The 19,053-nt window shown below is 43.0% G+C and overlaps 1 protein-coding gene and 1 long non-coding RNA gene across 2 annotated transcripts in view; one reads left to right on the forward strand and one right to left on the reverse strand.

Annotated features, from left to right (window-relative positions):
• The window catches only part of kcnh7 (potassium channel, voltage gated eag related subfamily H, member 7), a 118,524-nt gene that overhangs the window by 12,412 nt on the left and 87,059 nt on the right, over positions 1-19,053 (reverse strand). The window contains 1 exon segment of the mRNA XM_056301561.1: positions 14,829-14,988. Within this exon segment, the coding sequence (XP_056157536.1) occupies positions 14,829-14,988 (160 nt within the window).
• On the forward strand, positions 5,097-10,143 carry LOC130131313 (uncharacterized). Its single transcript, XR_008812375.1, has 3 exons — positions 5,097-5,218; positions 9,629-9,760; positions 10,101-10,143. It is a non-coding gene; the product is annotated as an uncharacterized LOC130131313 (long non-coding RNA).

Genomic DNA, 19,053 nt, shown 5'->3' on the forward strand with positions numbered 1-19,053 from the left:
TCAAAGTCCGCAATATATTTAGTCATCGAGACGCCATCTTTCCTATATATACGATCAAACTCCGAGCACGCTTCAGAAGCACAGTCCTTCTCTCATAAAAAATTTGTCAAGTTCCTGAATCAAAGTGATCATCATTCCATTATCTTTATCGAGATCGTCAGCTTGTATTTCCAGAGCGACATCCCTGGCCCTACCTTTCAGCGATAAAGCCACAGCCAACGCTTGTTTTTTCTTGTCCAAGTCCATTACCCTTCTCCACATTTCCACTTCATTTTTCCAATTCTCGTAGGACTTAACCTCGTCGAATCCTGGAGGCAATTTGTAGTTATTAGCAACCATCCTCTGCTACCATGTTAATTTACAATAATGACACGTTTTCCATTTAGTTTTGTTCCTTTTACTTTTTGCTTTCAACAGCAGGTCACACCAGCATGGCCACCACCACCACAAACGTCATCACAATGCGTGTGCCACATAACACAGAGAGGGCTACCGTAAAGAGTGGTATAGAGGCACCAACAAAAGTTAACTTAACAGAAACAGGAGCTCCACTCACCTCAATTGTCACAACCCAGTCCTTCGAACTCGTATCCATTGACTTCCTGCATTTAGACAAATGTAAAGGTAGCTATGAATACATATTGGTGATAGTCGATCATTTCCCATGCTTTGCGCCTATGCCACAACACCAAGATCTGCAAAAACGGTTGTTGACAATATTTAACGATTATGCGCTGAAGTTTGGGTTTCCCTTAAGGATCCATCATGACCAGGGAGGAGGGAATTCGAAAATCAGTTATTTGTGCAGCTAAAGAAAAACTGTGGAGTGATGAGCTCAAGAAAACACCGTACCACCCACAAAGCAACGGGCAAGTTGAACGTTTAAATAGAACACTACTGCAAATGCTGAAAACGCTTACCGAGAGGCAGAAGTCAAGTTGGAGAGAGTCATTACCCAAACTCATTTATGCATTCAACAGCACTCGATGTGAAGTCACAGGCTTCTCTCCCTTCTATCTCCTCTTTGGGAGATCACCAAGACTACCTGTTGACTTGCTGTTTGGCTTGACCCCTGAGACTGGAACTACTGATCATCAAGAATACATGAAAAAGTGGAAACAACAGATGCAAGAGGCATGAGATGACAACAGAAAATGCAAAAAAGTGTGCTGAAAGGAGCAAGCAAAACCATGACAACAAAGTAAGGAGCTCTGTCTTGCACGAGGGTGACTGGGTCCTAGTTCAGAATATGACACCCAGAGGAGGAACGGGGAAGCTCCGGAACCATTGGAAAGATTGCATCCACAAAGTCATTCGTCAGGTGGGAAAGATATGCCCAAATATAAAGTAATACCAGAGCAAGGAAGAGGAAGTAGAATTTTGCACCGTAACCTCCTGTTGCCATGTGACCACTTGCCCCTCGAGATTCAGTTAAAACCTGCAAAATCAAAGAGACAAATCACAGCTCGGACTAGTACAGACAGGAAACAACCACATCAAGAAGATAATGGCGATGATGATGACTTTGGATACTATATGCTTCGGGATCCTCTGCCTGTGATACAGCCTCAGGTAAATACAGAGAAGATGCTGATAAGGAAATCACAGAACCCTCACAGGATGCCAAGCCTCAGCTGGATCAGAACAGGGGAGACATGTGGACAGAGGACGCATCAGGCCACGAGAAGATGAGAGTTCAAGAGGAGATTGCCTTGGAAGAGAGAATTCCAGTACCACTGTCCCCAGTTAAAAGTGAAAACGGCAATGAAAACGAACAACGATACCAGTGAGAGAGATGAGCTCCGAGAGTTTTCACATATTACCAGCTGGGCAATCCCAGTTGTTACAGCACTGTACTCCCAAGTAACACCATGTACTGGTACCCACCAGTGCCCTATGGAACGATGCGAGCAACGGGGGGAAAGGATGACTCCGGTACAGCACTTCAACTACCAGCCTGCAGTTGTACTGGGGTACTGAATGGCTCGTTCATTACAACTTTTTGGACTTGAAGCAGCAACATCGTCTCTATTCATTCCTTTCATATTCCCCCTTACAGGTAAGAACGAAGGTTATAATATGTTTAACCATGTATATATGTTTTCTATGCTGTATAGAATACGTGGAGAGTAAAATATCTGTCGAGTAATTTTAGCAAGTGATTCTAGTTCGGCTAACCATGAAAATGTTCGACTGTAGCATGCTTGCTAGCTGGCGTCACGTCAGCGAGAGAGCGGTAGAAACGTAATGGCTACCATTTCATGAGGCAGCATGTTTGGTCTGTATTAATTTTATATTGTACGGTTAAAATAGTGTTATCGATGTGTTCCAGTTTAAGAAGTATATCACTGTTGAATGTGAGGATATAAAACTGCTATTTGTGTTTAAGGTAAAACAAGACTGGTTACTGTTTTATTGATTTACCATTGACTCAACTGTATTCGGGTTTAAATGCATGGCAGCCGTATAGACACTACTGGATAATGCACACCTACTATGCAGTCTAGTTAAAGGTGCTATAAAAAGGTATTTACTAATTCTGTTAAAAGGAACTGTAAAAGCATTTTGCTAATTTTGTTTAAAGGTGCAATGCAGGTATTTTCCTTACAAATTCCGATTCGCATGAAATTTTATTCGGCATTGTCTGGAAATGATGCATATCAAAAGTTGTCAAAAGAATTTTGATATGTCATTCAATTTCGAAGTAACATGTCAATGAAAGGTGTGGCCCATAGTGATTCTATTGCTTATATCTAGTTATGTGATTGTCCAAATTTAATGAAACTTGTCATGCACAATCACAACATTCTTTGGAAGCATGCCAAATTTTGTGAAACTTTCTCCATAGGGGGCGCTACAACTGACACGTCTATCTCAAAAACCGCTTGAGCTAAAAATCTGAAACTTGGTAGACTTATACTTGGACACATTTGGCTACATTACCTAAAGTTGGATTGGCTGGATTACCAAAATGGCCACAAAACAGCCAATCAAAATTCAATAGCTAATATTTGCCAGTGTGAATGTCCGAAGTTCATGAAACTTGAGAGGCTTATTGTTGATGTCACATAGAAGCTATTTGATGGGCAGCTGCAATACTGCTTGGACCCCGTTAATCGCTGCTTGTGGCTATATTTCAGTTAAAGGCACAATGCAGATATTTTCTGTTGTATTTCCAATGTGTTTTCTTTGTGTAGTTTAAGGTGACAAAAGGCATTGATATTTATTCATATTGGGATTTTTCTTATTGTAAAGTTTCTTAAAGAGGCAATACTCTTATTTTCCAAATGTGCAGTTTCTTAAAGGAACAATACAGTATTTATTGGGGATTTTGGTGAACATGTAAAATGTATATATTTGGATTTTTTTCATTACGACGTTGGAACTTGAAGCAGCAACATCGTCTCTGTAGTCATTCCTTTCGTATTCCCCCTTACAGGGGTGTAACACAGGCAGGGGCTGTGGTCCCTGTGGCAACCGGACGAAGCAGACCAAGCCCTCCTGCCGATCCAGCGCCAGCTCTCCCAGTCAGACACTCCTGACACACTCCACATGACGACATCAAAACCACCACAGTCGACACCAGGTGAGGCCACCGCCAGACCACCCTTGGTGTAATCGTAACTGCCGTCCTGCATGGGCTAGCAGTTGGCTTACCTGCCCTGCTTCTGTGTCCTGTCAGACCGCCCTCGGTGTTACCTCCTTGGGTGCGGCTCCGGGCAAGGCTGCGGTCCCGGAGCCCACAGCGCCATAGACCAAGCTCTCGCAGCCGATCCAGCACCAGCTCTCCCAGCCAACAAACGAAGACAAAAATTTAGACGCAGACAGACACTGCATCGACGGTACTGGGTGAGGCCGCTGCGAACGTGAATTCGTGCCACCATTTTCCCACAAATGGCGACATGGGGATCGCCAGATCAGATCCTCAAATGCACTTTTTTGATCCATCAATAAGTAAATCAAACAAAATAGCTGATAAACTTGATATCGTGATGGTTTTACATGTTGAATGTGATGATATATATTTATGGGGGCCAGAACCGGAGGAGGAAGGTTGCCGTCATGTGAACATGAATATACGACTCGGAGCTGTATATTGACGAGTATTACAAGCGGTTTGAAGTATGCAAGCCCATCAAGTATAAAGATAAATGTGAAGCCAACCTAGGTAAATGACACGCAGGTCTCCATAGAACATAAACAAACTCGCTATCTCTCAGCTTCAGGTTCTCTATAAAGATCAAATATCTAAAAAAAAGAACAACCTTTCATCACTCAGATCCCATACTCTATTAAGCCAAAATAAGTAGATGAAAGAAATCGTGTTAATCTGTTTTGTTTTTTCTTTTCGATATTCAGTATGTGGCCACTGCCTTGAAAACCCATAGGAATTTGTCCACTTTTCTAATATGTAATCCATAGGTTTAAAACATGATTTCTCAGTGTTAAGACCATAAATCCGCTCATTGATATTACAATCAATTACGTGTCCATCTCCAAGTGTTTTCTTCTCTATCCAGCTTTTCTAACTCATCATTCATAATCGGAGGAAACCTCAGCATTGTCAATTAATTTCTTGACCTACATTCACCCCATCAGTATTAGGAAACACTGCCCTGTACCTCTTAACCTGAACAAAAACCAATTACATGAGCCAATGACCAGATAGCGATTCAATACATCACTTTTTAAAGAATTTGACTTTGACAGGTAGCACAGAACAATTGAGCCAATTACACTTGGGAGGATGATTAGGTGGCCAGATGGAGAGAGTCAGGTTGGGAATTTTGACAGGACACTGGGAGACCCCCCCCCCCCCACACACACACACTCTTTGTGATGGGATCTTTAATGACCACAGTGAGTCAGGACCTCAGTTTAAAGTCTCATCAACAGTGTCTCCATCACTGCACTGGGACTTGTTTTTTTTTTTTTTTAGGACCAGAGGGGAGACTGCCCTCTACTGGCCCACCAATCCCTAATGAGCTAGTGAAGGCCCTTGAGATGCCAATAAGACCAGATAGATAAAAACAAAATATTCCCTCAGGATTCATTACTCTGAGTCTTTTCTCACAGGTTGATAACATTGGCAAGGAGGCGGTTTCAATGGCGATTGAGGGTGGTTCCTCCTATGAAGTTACCTCAATTCACAGGATGCCTGAGCTCGTCGAGACGGTAGCCAATCAGATGGACTCTCCAGCCCATTCTCTTTCAACAGGTATGTGTTATGCAAATAGCCACCACCTGGAAACAATTTCTTAATTACAATGTTTTCTGCTTACTTACATAGTATAGGTACTGATATGCGTTCAGGTGCTTTGATTTTTATGCAAGTGTGTTCACTTTCTGAACACTGCCCAACTCCTTGATGTATACACGCACTTCTCAGATAGATTGATTGAGTTAGGGAGAGTTGGATACATCATCACCTTCTTAAAATAATGGCTTAGGTCATATTTTCAAGTTTTTCAAAAAACAGAATAAACTGACAAATTTTGTTTCAGTTTATTCTATGTCTACTTGGTACTGCTCCACATCTCGCACCAGCTCAGGCTCCTTCCCTGCCAGAATAGAGTGACAAATTTTGTTTGTTTATTCTGTTTTTTGAAAATATGACTTAGGCCATTATTTTAAGAAGGTGACCACATGCAATTCTGAGTGACTGTTTATGTACAGTAGTTTTTGATGATACATACACTCCTAAAAAATAACTTTGTCATTTCCTCCCTCCTCTAGGACAAACCACTGCCTCGACGCAGCTTTGAACCCATAACTTCTGGGAGATCAGGCACGGGCTCTAACCACTGAGCTACCAAATCTTTTGTTTTTCTTCAATACCATGGTCTATTTTATTATTCCCTTTAGATAGTAATTTTCAAAACATGGGGGGGGGGGTGGAATGACATGCGCGGGTCTAGAACCCATAACCTCTGTGATCTCTGACAGGGGCTCTAACCACTGAGCCATCGAGTCTTCTGACTTTCTTTGTTTCCGTGGACTATTTGAGTATTCCCTTTGGATATTCGCTTTCAGAACAGGTGGAATGATAAATGCTGGCCTAGAACCCGTAACCTTGTCAATGTTGCAAAAGAGTGCTAACTGGTAGATTTGAACCCATGATCTCTGTGACATCTGCCAGGGGCTCTAACCACTGAGCCACTGAGTCTTCTAACTTTCTCAGTTACCATGGACTATTTCAGTATTCCTTTTGACTATCTACTATCAAAACATGGGTGGAAAGATAAATGCTGGTCTAGCACCCATAACCTTTGTGATATCTGATGGGGGCATAAACAACTAACCCACTAAGTCCTCTTGCGGTTCTCCATTACCATGGACTAGTTCAGTATTCCTTTTGGATATTCACTTTCAAACCATGGGTGGAATGATGAATGCTGGTCTAGAACCCATAACCTTGTCAATGTTGCAAAAGAGTGCTAACTGGTGGCTTTGAACCCATAATGTCTGTGGTACCTGGCAGTGGCTCTAACCACTGAGCCACCAAGTCCGCTGACTTTGTCTATTACCATGGACTATTTCAGTATTCCCTTTCAAAACATGGGTTGAATGATAAACGCTGGTCTAGAACCCATAACCTCCGTGATATCTTACAGGGGCTCAAACCACTGAACCACCAAATCCTCTGACTTTCTCTTATACCATGGACTATTTTATTATTCCCTTTGGATAGTCACTTTCAAAACATGGGTGGAATGACATATGCTGGTCTAGAACCCATAACCTCTGTGATCTCTGACAGGGGGCTCTAACCACTGAGCCACCCAGTCCTCTGACTTGCTTCATTATCATGGACTATTTCAATATTCCCTTTGGATATTCACTTTCAAAACGGGTGGAACGATAAATGCTGGTCTAGAACCCATAACCATGTCAATGTTGCAAAAGAGTGCTAACTGGTAGTTTTGAACCTATGATCTCTGCCAGGGGCTCTAACCACTGAACCACCGAGTCTTCTGATTTTCTTTATTACCATGGACTATTTCAGTATTCCTTTTGGCTATTCACTATCAAAACATGGGTGGAAAGATAAATGCTGGTCTAGCACCCATAACCTTTGTGATATCTGATGAGGGCATAAACCGCTAAGCCACTAAGTCCTCTTGACGTTCTCCATTACCGTGGACTAGTTCAGTATTCCTTTTGGATATTCACTTTCAAACCATGGGTGGAATGATGAATGCTGGTCTAGAACCCATAACCTTGTCAATGTTGCAAAAGAGTGCTAACTGGTGGCTTTGAACCCATAACCTCTGAGATACCTGGCAGGGGCTCAAACCACTGAGCCACCGAGTCCGCTGATTTTATTTATTACCATGGACTATTTCAGTATTCCCTTTCAAAACATGGGTGGAATGATAAATGCTGGTGTAGAACCCATAACTTCTGTGATATCTGACAGGGGCTCTAACCACTGAGCCACCAAATCCTCTGACTTTCTACAATACCATGGACTATGTTATTATTCCCTTTGGATAGTCACTTTCAAAACATGGGTGGAATGACATACACTGGTCTAGAACCCATAACCTTTGCGATAGCTGGCAGGGGCTCCAACCAGTGAGCCACCAAGTCCTCTGAATTTCTCCATTACCATGGACTATTTCAGGATTCCCTTTGGATATTCACTTTCAAAACGGGTGGAATGATAAATGCTGGTCTAGAACCAATAACCTTGTCAATGTTGCAAAAGAGTGCTAACTGGTATCGTTGAACCCATGACCTCTGCCAGGGGCTCTAAACTCTAAGCCACTGAGTCCTCTGGTTTTCTCAATTACCATGGACTATTTCAGTATTCCCTTTGGATATTCACTTTCAAAACATGGGTGGAAAGATAAATGCTGGTCTAGCACCCATAACCTCTGTGATATGTGATGGGGGCACAAACCACTAAGCCACTAAATACTCTTGACTTTCTCCATTACCATGGACTAGTTCAGTAATCCCTTTGGATATTTATTCACTTTCAAACCATGGGTGGAATGATAAATGCTGGTCTAGAACCCATAACCTTGTCAATGTTGCAAAAGAGTACTAACTGGTGGCTTTGAACCCATAACCTCTATAATAACCGGCAGGGGCTCTAACCACTGAGCCACGGAGTCCTCAGACTTCTTTCATTACCATGGACTATTTCAGTATTCCCTTTCAAAACATGGGTGGAATGATAAATGCTGGTCTAGAACCCATAACCTCTGTGATATCTGACAGGGGCTCTAACCACTGAGCCCTCTGAATTTTTCAATTACCATGGACTATTTCAGTATTCCCTTTGGATATCCACTTTCAAACCATGGGTGGAATGAAAAATGGTGGTCTAGAACCCATAACCTCGTCAGTGTTACAGAAGAGTGCTAACTCGTGGCTTTGAACCCATAGCCTTTATAATATCCAAGCGGAGCACTAACCACCGAGCCCTATTATTTTCCCGACTACCATGGACTATTTCAGTATTCCCTTTGGATGGGCACTTTCAAAACTGGGGTAGAGCGATAAATGCTGGTCTAGAACCCATAACCTTGTTAGTGTTGCAGCAGAGCACAGAGCACTGACCACTGTTCTCTGAACACTTGTGAATATTACCTTTGGATGTTAGCTTTAAAAACCTAGATAGAATGATAAATGCTGCTTTAGAACCCATAACCTTGTCAATGTTGCAGAAAAGTGCTAACTGATGGCTGTGAACCCATAACCTTTGTAATATCCGAGAGGAGCACTAACCACTGAGCCACTGAATCCTCTTATTTGCTCCACCACCATGGAGTATAATCACTATTCCCTTTGGATATTCACTTTCAAAACATAACAGAACATTAGTCTGGTTTTGAACCCATAATATCAGCAACATCATTTAAGAGCCTTAACCACTGAACTACTGAGTATCCTCACTCCCTCTACCATTATTGAATTTTTCAAGATTTCTTTGCTTTCAAAAATACATCACAAATCCATTGAGTCTTTCTCATCCTTATTTTCATGGATGGGAGTTTCAAAAACCGACACTTGCATTAGGAGTTGAACCCATAAAGCCATTAGGTCAAGACACAGTTCAGTGACATCTGAGAGTGTCTCAACCTTTTCCTCTGGCTGTATATTGATAAAATAGAAGGCTAGTAGAGGTAAAAACCTCCCTTGGAGTTTGGTCGTGTTTTCATCACAGTGAACTCATGTTAAGCCCAACTTTACAGCCTGTTCTCAGACTTATTTTCTCTCTCGTGGATGCTTATGCTATAAAACAAGCAGACAGGTTTGGCTATGATGTGACCTCTCACCTGTTCTAATAGTTAATAACTAAAATCAGCTTTGTGTAATTGTGATGATTTGCCTTAATGTGGATGATGTTAATTAACTCTGACCTCAAAAACCACCTTGTATATCTTGCATTCTGTGTATCGTATCAGCAGGAAACACTGCATATATCCAGCCACCACTGCATTACATTACCCTTTGGACCACTTATGTCAATTGTTCTGGTTTTCCACCATTTAGATGTGAAGCAAAAAAAAGAGGAAGGCCAAAGAGGAGGTTTATGGATGTGGTGAGGGAGGACATAGTAGAAGTACAAGTGCTATACAAATAATGTCTGATTGATTGATTGATTGACATGCAGGTGGCTGGTGTGACAGAGGAAGATGCAGAGGGCGGGAAGAAATGGAAACGGATGATCCGCTGTGGCGACCCCTTACGGGAGCAGCTGAAAGTACAAACAACTGATGGTTTTTGAAAAATCTACATCAAAACAGTAGGTAGTCCAAGATACATACACACATTTTATTATGTATATTCAAATGTTAATTTAGAGTTTAAACTATAAGAAATACTTTGAGAATGTCTCCTCTGAAAATTGCTCCTCTGGTCTATGCCAGGTTCCTTCAATACATCTGAAATAAATTTTATGCTAAACAGTTTATTCTGCTTCAGAATCCTCCATAATGTAATTTTCCTTTATCACTTTGGACAATGTTTGATTCTAGTGCAATCAAAATACGTTTACACAATTTTTCTCTAAAGTGATCAAAAATACCTCTTGAACTTATTTTCCATTATTTGTTATTCATCTTCTTTTATCATTATTTTTTCAGCATTTTCTGCTTCAACAGTGACAGTAGAGAGAGAGACAGGAAAGGGGATGACATGCAGCAAGGGGCCCGGGGTGGGTTTGAACCCAGGCTGCCGCGGTAAAGACTCAGCCTTATGTGGTATGCGCTCTGCTAGGTGAGCCTCCAGGGCACCCCTCATCTCTTTTTACCGAGTGTTTTTTTATTATTATTCTGTAGGCCGTGTTGCATCATCTACACCTGCTTGCTGCTGCTCTAAACAACTGAATAGATAAAAGTTCATCTTATTATAGGATTCATTAAGTGTTCATGAAGCACACTATTGTCACTCGTGCTTATTTTTCAGCAAGCACTTTCTTCAGAAGATGTGACCTTTTCGACTATCATTATGGAAGTTACAAAAGAAAGTGAGCTGAGAAACATTACAAGAGACTGCAGCCTGTCTATTTTTCTTCTAATATAATTGAAAGAAACAAGAAACACTTAAGAACCTAAATAACAATAACACATTGCATAAAGGACAACTCAGAGAAGAATAACAAAATATGTATGAATAGATTTTAATTATGATTCAGAAACAAAAGCACAGGTAATTCGGAGAGATAACGCGTCTGCCTGTTCACGTGAGCATGTGAAGATGTAATTATTAATTGCTACTGTTTATCTTTTTCCTTTTCAACAATGTCCTCCCCGTATAAGCCTGTTGGGGGGGGGGGGTGTCTGTGATGCAAAAACATGGTTCAGGTGCAGCAGTGTTGGATGGCTTTTCATGGGGTTATGATGCCAAGATGAAGGTGCTGGAAAGGTAAAATTAGGTAGGTAAAATTAAGCAGTGGGAAAATGGCAGGCCATATAAATCTTTCCTAGATAGGAATAGATTCATGACCAGGTGAAAATTCAACCTAAGGTTCTGCTCCACTTCTCAGTCATCAAACATTGAACCTGTAATCAGAGGTGGAGGGGAGGCAGAGGGAGGGATAAAGATGAGCTGCAATGGCTGCAATGGTCTCTGAGGGGGAAAGAGGGAGGCTGCTATGTGTCATGTCTCAGGGATTGTAGTTCTGTCATTTACCTTTATTGGGCTGTGTACGGTCTCTGGTTCACTATATGAAGGTGTCTATGGTGGCTGTGTCTCATACACAGGCTATGCAGGTGCTTGTTGGGGTCGCTACATCCACCATGGAGGTGGAGACTGGAAGAAGAGTTGCAGATGTTTCTAATGTGCTTCTGTCTGCACATCTATTCCCCTTGCAGCAGGACAAAGACACTTCCAACGACTTGGTATATTTCTGAATCTGTGTTGTATCCTATTGTCTCCCGACTCTGAGACTTAGGTCTGGGGTCCCCACCCCATTTGCAACAGTTTTCTTAATTATGCAAACCTTAAACACATTATTAATATCTTTATAAATTAGTGCCCTCCATATTCATTCATGTCAAGATGTAGTCATACTAAAGATGAACACTCTATGTCAGCAGGAGCCTGCCTCATCAGATAACACAGAACCTCTTTTGGTCAAACTGCCTTTTCAATTAAATGTTTCAATTAAATCTCTTGAATTATTAATTTGAAAAAAATCTCAGATATTAAAGTCTTCTCTAAAGCAATAGTAGGCTGAAACCGAGCCAAATTTGTATTAATGCCTCCTAACTGATTTTTTTTTAAATTGCATGATCTGTTTTATTCAATGTCATTTCATGTACTGATTTATAATTGGAGCAATGTACATTTTATCATTTATATGGACTTTCAATGCCCATCCCAACAAGAGGCTAGTGTTGAAAATTAACTTTGGCTATATACACACATCGTAAGTGCTACCTGTGCTAGTCCCTTACAAATAAATAAATGCATAAATAAGAAATACAAATAAACTTGAGCTACACCCCCCCCCCAATAAACAAATACATAAAAAGACCAGCCTCCTGCTCCTGTGCTATCACATCATCTCCAGATAGCAACGGATATCTTTCATCATCCCATGCTGTCAGTCGTCCACACCTGCCTGCATGCCTCCACATATTTGAATCAGCAGGGTCACATTGTCATGGTGAATAACCCAGCCAGACTTTATATGCCATTATGTATTTATTGGAGTAAAGTGACTGCAAGATCTTCCTTGATACAAAGCCCCTGCCTTCTGCAATACCGGTTGTCATTTTAATGCTGTTGCATTCCTTTAAATGGAGATACAAAGTGACAAAGATCAGCAATGGATACACCAGGGCTGGTCGTACATTATAAAGTGGTCCTTTCTGCTTCATTAATCCCTGTAATTTACTTTTGACTTGTCAAATTTTGCCAATTACACATGACACATATCATTGGTGTTCCGCTGACTGATCAGGTTTCAACCTGGTGGATTATTGCATTAAGTGTCAGATCCATATCAGTTTTGTGATGAATACACTCTAAGTAACAGCAGTCTCAAAACCATTGCAGGCAGCATGTGCTGGTGAGGGACTTGGTTTTTCACTGTGTACAGATTAATCCATTAACACTGACCATAAACCAGCATTACACTTCTGTCACAACAGCTTTTTTGCCCCCCATTGAGCACTGCCTTCATTTCAAAAAGCACATTATTTGTTGTTCTGCGTGGTCTAACATTGGGCAGAGATGGTCAATACTGGTTTCTGCCACTAGAGGGAGATTCACACCAAGATTCTCCTTGACCCTAAGAAACCCTTTCCCATGAAATTCTAATTCCCCCTACTATAAATCAGCAAAGGATGAGTAAGAATATGAAAATAATAAAAGGATTAATAAGAACGATTTTACAGCAGTGACTCCAATTACAACCTCTCCTCCTTCAATTTGGGACGGCCGCAATTTCAACTCCATGTCAAATCACACCCCCCCCCCCCAAAAATAAACCTCATTCAGCTTACCAATGGCAAAACCTTGACGACAGCCCTTATCTTAATGACCTGCTAATTGGGGTGCGGGAATAGCTCATTATCCTGATGTGTAGTTTTAAATCCAAAGCGTTCAATTAGATTAAACCTTTTGACATTTTTTGCATGGAGCATCCACAGTACACATTAACTGACATGCCATCATCTATGTACCTAGTAGGTGACGTCACAGTACAAACGCCAGAGACGATGCATCACCATCCGCCTCCCCGGACAAACTGAGCCCAGGCTTTCCACTGTTTAGTGGAAATGGCTGGCTGCTATTGCTCTCTTGAAAACAACCAGGGTAAATCTACACCCCGGCCCGAGTCCGCTGCAGCGAAATGAGGCTGGGCACTGCGGCGGCCACGTCTGCCCGTCTCAGACTATTACAGATGTGGGCTGCGGCCTCAACCAGGATAAATGGACAATAGATGTCTAACTGTGGGGAGTCCCACAACCTCCTGGCAGCGGATCCAACACCTCCACAGGAAAGTAAATGTGTGATCAGTGGTCACACAGAGGGGAGAAAAGGGGTCGCGACTCATTTTTGCTAACTTATTGTCCATTGCCTTTATGGCAACGAAGCTAATTTGAGTGAACAAATTGAGAGAGAAAGAGATGTGGAGTAAAGGTGTAAAGAAAAAAAAGGGCAAACAATACCAAGCAAAGGCTGAGACATGTCTTAAAAACACACTTCCTAAAATGCTCCAAATCTGCCGCTTCAACTTCTCTAACAACCTCCACCGTCCCAACTCCCAACTCCACGGAGTGACGTCAGGAGTCTTTGTGACGCCTCGACGTCTCGTGGGTGTCCGCTATAAATAGACAGCCTCTGTCCATCTGCTATCCCCTTATCTGTATCACCGCACCTGCCGAACACACACACACACACTTCTCCGTCCTAATGCGGTTCATGGACGTCTCTGTTAGGAAATGATATGTGCAACTTTTCGTCCAATTATGGGCAGATTTGAAAGGCTTTGTGTCACACACGCTGAAAGGTTATGGTGTAAATGAGCCGAGAGTCACCGTCACGGAGATCTGGACTGGTGGGAAATGTGCTGTAGCTTTTGGTTGGAGGGAAAACCAACCATCTGCACGGACTGAACCAGCTTTAGGACCGAGGAAGTGGGGGTGATTTAAGAAACGATACTTTCTTATCCACCTAGACTCAGCTGGTGGATCTTACTTTAAAAAAAGGTGAAACTGGCTCTACATGAATGTCCATCATCTGCGTTTGTGTGTTGTGTGTTTTGTTCTTCTGTGACATCAGCGGTGTGTGTTACAAACTTTTACCCCTTTATGCTAAGCTTCTATAACTTGACTAGTTTTCCTTCAATCCATTATCCAAGCCGCTTATCCGAATTCGGGTCGTGGGATGCTGGAGCCTATCCCAGCAGTCATTGGGTGGCAGGCGGGGAGATGCCCTAGACAGGCCGCCAGTCCATCACAGGGCCGAAACACACACACACTCATTCACAACTAGGGACAATTTAGTACAGCCGATTCACCTGACCTACATGTCTTCGGATTGTGGGAGGAAACCGGAGCACCCGAAGGAAACCCACGCAGACATGGGGAGAACATGCAAACTCCACACAGAGGACGACCCCCAAGGTTGGACTACCCCAGGGTTCGAACCCAGGACCTTCTTGCTGTGAGGCGACTGTGCTAACCACTGCACCACTGGGCCGCCTTGACTAGTTGTGCATTTCTATATTATATTTCCATTTATCATAGAAAGGATAGACTGCACACCACTAACTGGTGACTTGTGCATTAGTACAATGTGGAGTTGTTTCTGGAAAACAAAATGGGCTCTGCAGTATCTGCTATCTTTCCTCTCTCTACCTGTTGAGGTGCTCCTGAAGGAGGTCCAGCCTTTGTTCCACCTCTCCGTAGGTGAGGTCTGTGTCGCTGTCCTCCTCCGCAGCCGGAGGCTCCTGACGCTGGGCTGACTCCGCTGAGTCCTCCCTGGGCTGCTCACACACCCACTCCTCTGCATGGAGCTCTGCAAGAAGAGATGCATGCAGTCAATATCCATAATTCAATCAGTCAATCAAAACCTCATCTCTTTAACACATTTTATATAGGGAGGAAGCAATATCACTTCAAAGTACGAATCTTTAAGTATAGGCCGATATTTAAGTATTGATCTGATCCATTAATTTTACTGGACAGCCTTTGACTATTAGTTTGGGGGGTCACTGTGCTAAATAATTGAGATGCAATCGAGTTTATTTTCCACTGTTAAAGACATACAGGCTTCCATGAGCCAAAAAAAACTGTAAATTAAACCATTTTGTTTTTATTTCTGACATGTTAATCATGGATTTTGGTGTTACATTTTCACCTTGGGTAAAATCTCAGATACCAATACTCCATTTTAAGCTGGTTTCAGTCCATATCCAATACTAGTAACGGTGCATCTCTAATTTAATACATTGAAATGCAATGAATATAATAATGTTCTTTACATTAAAGTGGAATCAGTAACTTTTTTGATTTCAGCAACGAAAGCAGAGGATTGGTCACCTTAGTTAAAACACAAAATCGAAAATGTGTTTTGAGTTGATGTTGAAGAGTCTTATTCTCAGTTCAAACAGGAGACTGTCACACCGCTTTACGACAATACACAGAGAGCGCCACTTCACCGCGAGTCTTACTAGTTTGCATTCTGAGAGTTGCACACAAACACAATCTAATACCCCTTTCACACTGGCCAACAAAAACCCGCTAACATCTGCCTGTTTACATTGACCAAAGGCGGATGTTAGCAGGTTTTTTGGCCAGTGTGAAAGGGGTATATGAGAACAGTGCCTGGGGGGAGCGATCTTCATCTGTTGTGGTGCCAGCTCATCTTCCTGATCAAAATGTCCATGTTTACAACTAGCTATCTGATCAGCTCATCTCCATCTGAATCATGACCTGACCCCGACTAGGGGTCAGCCCGATGTTCCCTCATGATGAGTAGACATGCTCCCCCCATGACTATCATAGCCAAAAACGTATTAGTTCACCTTTGTTAAGAATCAAGATCTCGTGGGCGTCTAGGTGGCGTGGCGGTCTACTCTGTTGCCTACCAACATGGGGATCGCCGGTTCGAATCCCCATGTTACCTCCAGCTTGGTCGGGCATCCTTACAGTCACAATTAGCTGTGTCTGCGGGTGGGAAGCTGGATGTGGATATGTGTCCTGGTCGCTACACTAGCACCTCCTCTGGTTGGTCTGGGCGCGTGTTTCGGGGGGGGGGACTGGGGGGAATAGCGTGATCGTCCCAGGCGCTACGTCCCCCTAGTGAAACTCCTCGCTGTCAGGTGAAAAGAAGCGGCTGGTGACTCCACATGTACCGGAAGAGGCATGTGGTAGTCTGCAGCCCTCCCCAGATCGGCAGAGGAGGTGGAGCAGCAGCGACTGGGGTGGAGCAGCGACCGGGACTGCTCGGAAGAGTGGGGTAATTGGCTGGATACAATTAGGGAGAAAAGGGTGGGGGGGGGGTCAAGATCTCAACACCATTTGTAACACACACCAAGTTGTGTGTGTGTGTGTGTGTGTGAGAGACACTGACATTTCCTGTGCGTTGCTCCCGCTGTGTTGATTATAGGAATCAATATCAGTCTGCTCTCTTCTCTGTTAGAAATCCTCTTACCGCCACGGCAGCTGAATGATAGAATATTGCCATCAAATCATGACACGCTGACACAGTTTTCCTAATCTCAGCCAGCCCATAACGAGCTGAGTTAAACATGTCAGTAAAAACGCAGCTGTTTCGATGTCTTGTTGTGCAGCACATGTGAGACGATGGTGCGATTGTTATGATGGTACCCGTGCTTGTGTATGTGTCTTTCTCTCAAACAGAATCTGTGCCTGCAGTGTATATGCACCCACCTCTTTTGATAGCGGGTGACTTGAGGCCAAGCCACAGAAACAAACGACAGAAAGCCAACAGGAGAACCGAAGGCTTCTTTTTAAGCTCGGCTGAGATTTTGATCCTGGCGGCTACTTAGACAAGCAGCCGCCAGCCTCATTTCAACCAGATAGATAAAAACTGTATCGAGAGACAAAAGCTGACATACCAGCCTTTTACAGTGCATTTAGCCTTTGGCTTGATTTATCTGCCTGCCAGACAAATATATTCACAACAAAGACAAAACCTACGCCGCAGAGTTTTGCCATGTCGTCACTCGCGGCTGCAAATTTTGTCGTCTCTGACTGTGCAGTTGGAAGTAGCCATCTTTCACGAAAATCACTGGATCGAATCAAAAGGAGGTGACCCTGGTAGCTGAATTTAATCCTCTTAAGTTTTATTACCGAGTGGGTTTGGGGTTTTATCATAATGACACAATCTTTATTTGGTTTTCTAATAAGTGTGACGTTCCACTACTGGGGCTTGGGGGTGTTTGGCGCCTGTTTCTGCCTGGTTTATTATTATTATTTGTTGTCTTCTGCTGCTGCTCAAATCGCCATGAGCTGGAACGAGCTAGAGACATGAAACTTGGCCCAGTAACTGGAAATGATGTGCAAATGCTTCACAAGAAACATGACTGCAATTGGCCAGATGGTGGCGATATAATTCCCATTCCAAAAAACAAAAACAAAAAAACATTTTTTTTTTTGAAAGGCCGGGGCACTTACACAGTGAGTCTGAATGACTTGACATTTAACATATATATATTCAGTTGAATGTGCTCTACAAAAAAAGGAAATTGACTATAAAAATCTGCCATGATAGATTTTTTTGCTTATCTGCATTAACTGAAAAACAAGGCCCAGTTTACCAACGACTGCCACCGGTACTGTTGGCCAGCAGGGTGCTGGTGGAAACTATGCTACTGTTAGGCGAAGGAGAGGGGGAAGGCATGTCTAGAGGCAGGTGGAGAGGAGGAAGGGTAGGAGGGTGGAGGTGAGAGCTGTAACTTTGAATGTTGGCACTATGACTGGTAAAGAAAGAGAGCTGGCTGATATGATGGAGAAAAGGAAGGTAGATATACTGTGTGTGCAAGAGACCAGGTGGAAGGGGAGTAAGGCCAAGAGCATTGGAGGTGGGTTCAAACTCTTCTACCATGGTATGAAAGGGAGGAGAAATGAGGTAGGGTACTTCTGAGGGAAGAGTATGTCAAGAGTGCGTTGGAGGTAAAGAGACAGTCGGACAGCATGATGAGTATGAAGCTAGAAATCAAAGGTGTGATGATGAATGTTGTCGGTGCATATGCCCTGCAAGTTGGGTGTGAGATGGAAGAGGAAGAAGAATTCTGAAGTGAGTTGGATGACGTGGTGGAGAGTGTACCCAAGGGGGAGAAAGTGGTGACTGAAGCGAACTTCAGTGGGCATGTTGAAGGGAATGGAGGTGATGATGAGGTGATGGGTAGGTATGGTGTCAAGGAGAGGAACGTGGAAAGACAGATGGTGGTGGATTTGCAAAAAGAATGGAAATGGCTGTGGTGAATACATATTTCAAGAAAAGGGAGGAAAGTGCACACAGGTGGACTATATCTTATGTAGGATCTGAAAGGGATTGGAGACTGCAAGGTGGTGACCAGTGAGATTGCAGCTAGGTAGCATCAGATGGTGGTCTCTAGGATGACTTTGGACATCAAGAAGAGTAAGAGTGAAGGCAGAGCCAAGGATCAAATGGTGGAAGTTAAAGAAGGAAGACTGTTGTGTGGAGTTCAGGGAGGAGTTAAGACAGGCACTAGGTGGTAGTGAAGAGTTGCTGGATGGCTGGACAAGCAGTGCAGAAATAGTGAGAGAGACAGCTAGGAAGGTACTTGGTGTGTGATCTGGGCAGAGGAAGGAAGACAAGGGGACTTGGTGGTGGAATGAGAAAGTACAGCAAAGTATAGAGAGGAAGAGGTTGGCAAAGAAGAAGTGGGGTGGTTAGAAAGATGAAGAAAGTAGACAGGAGTCCAAGGAGATGCGGCGTAAAATGAACAAAGAAGTGGCGAAGGTAAAGGAAAAGGCGTATGGGGAGTTGTATGAGAGGTTGGACACTAAGGAAGGAGAAAAGGATTTGTACTGATTGGCTAGACAGAGGGACTGAGCTGGGAAGGATGTGCTGCAGGTTAGGGCGATGAAG

The sequence above is a fragment of the Lampris incognitus genome, chromosome 21 (assembly GCF_029633865.1).
Source record: "Lampris incognitus isolate fLamInc1 chromosome 21, fLamInc1.hap2, whole genome shotgun sequence".
NCBI lineage: Eukaryota > Metazoa > Chordata > Actinopteri > Lampriformes > Lampridae > Lampris > Lampris incognitus.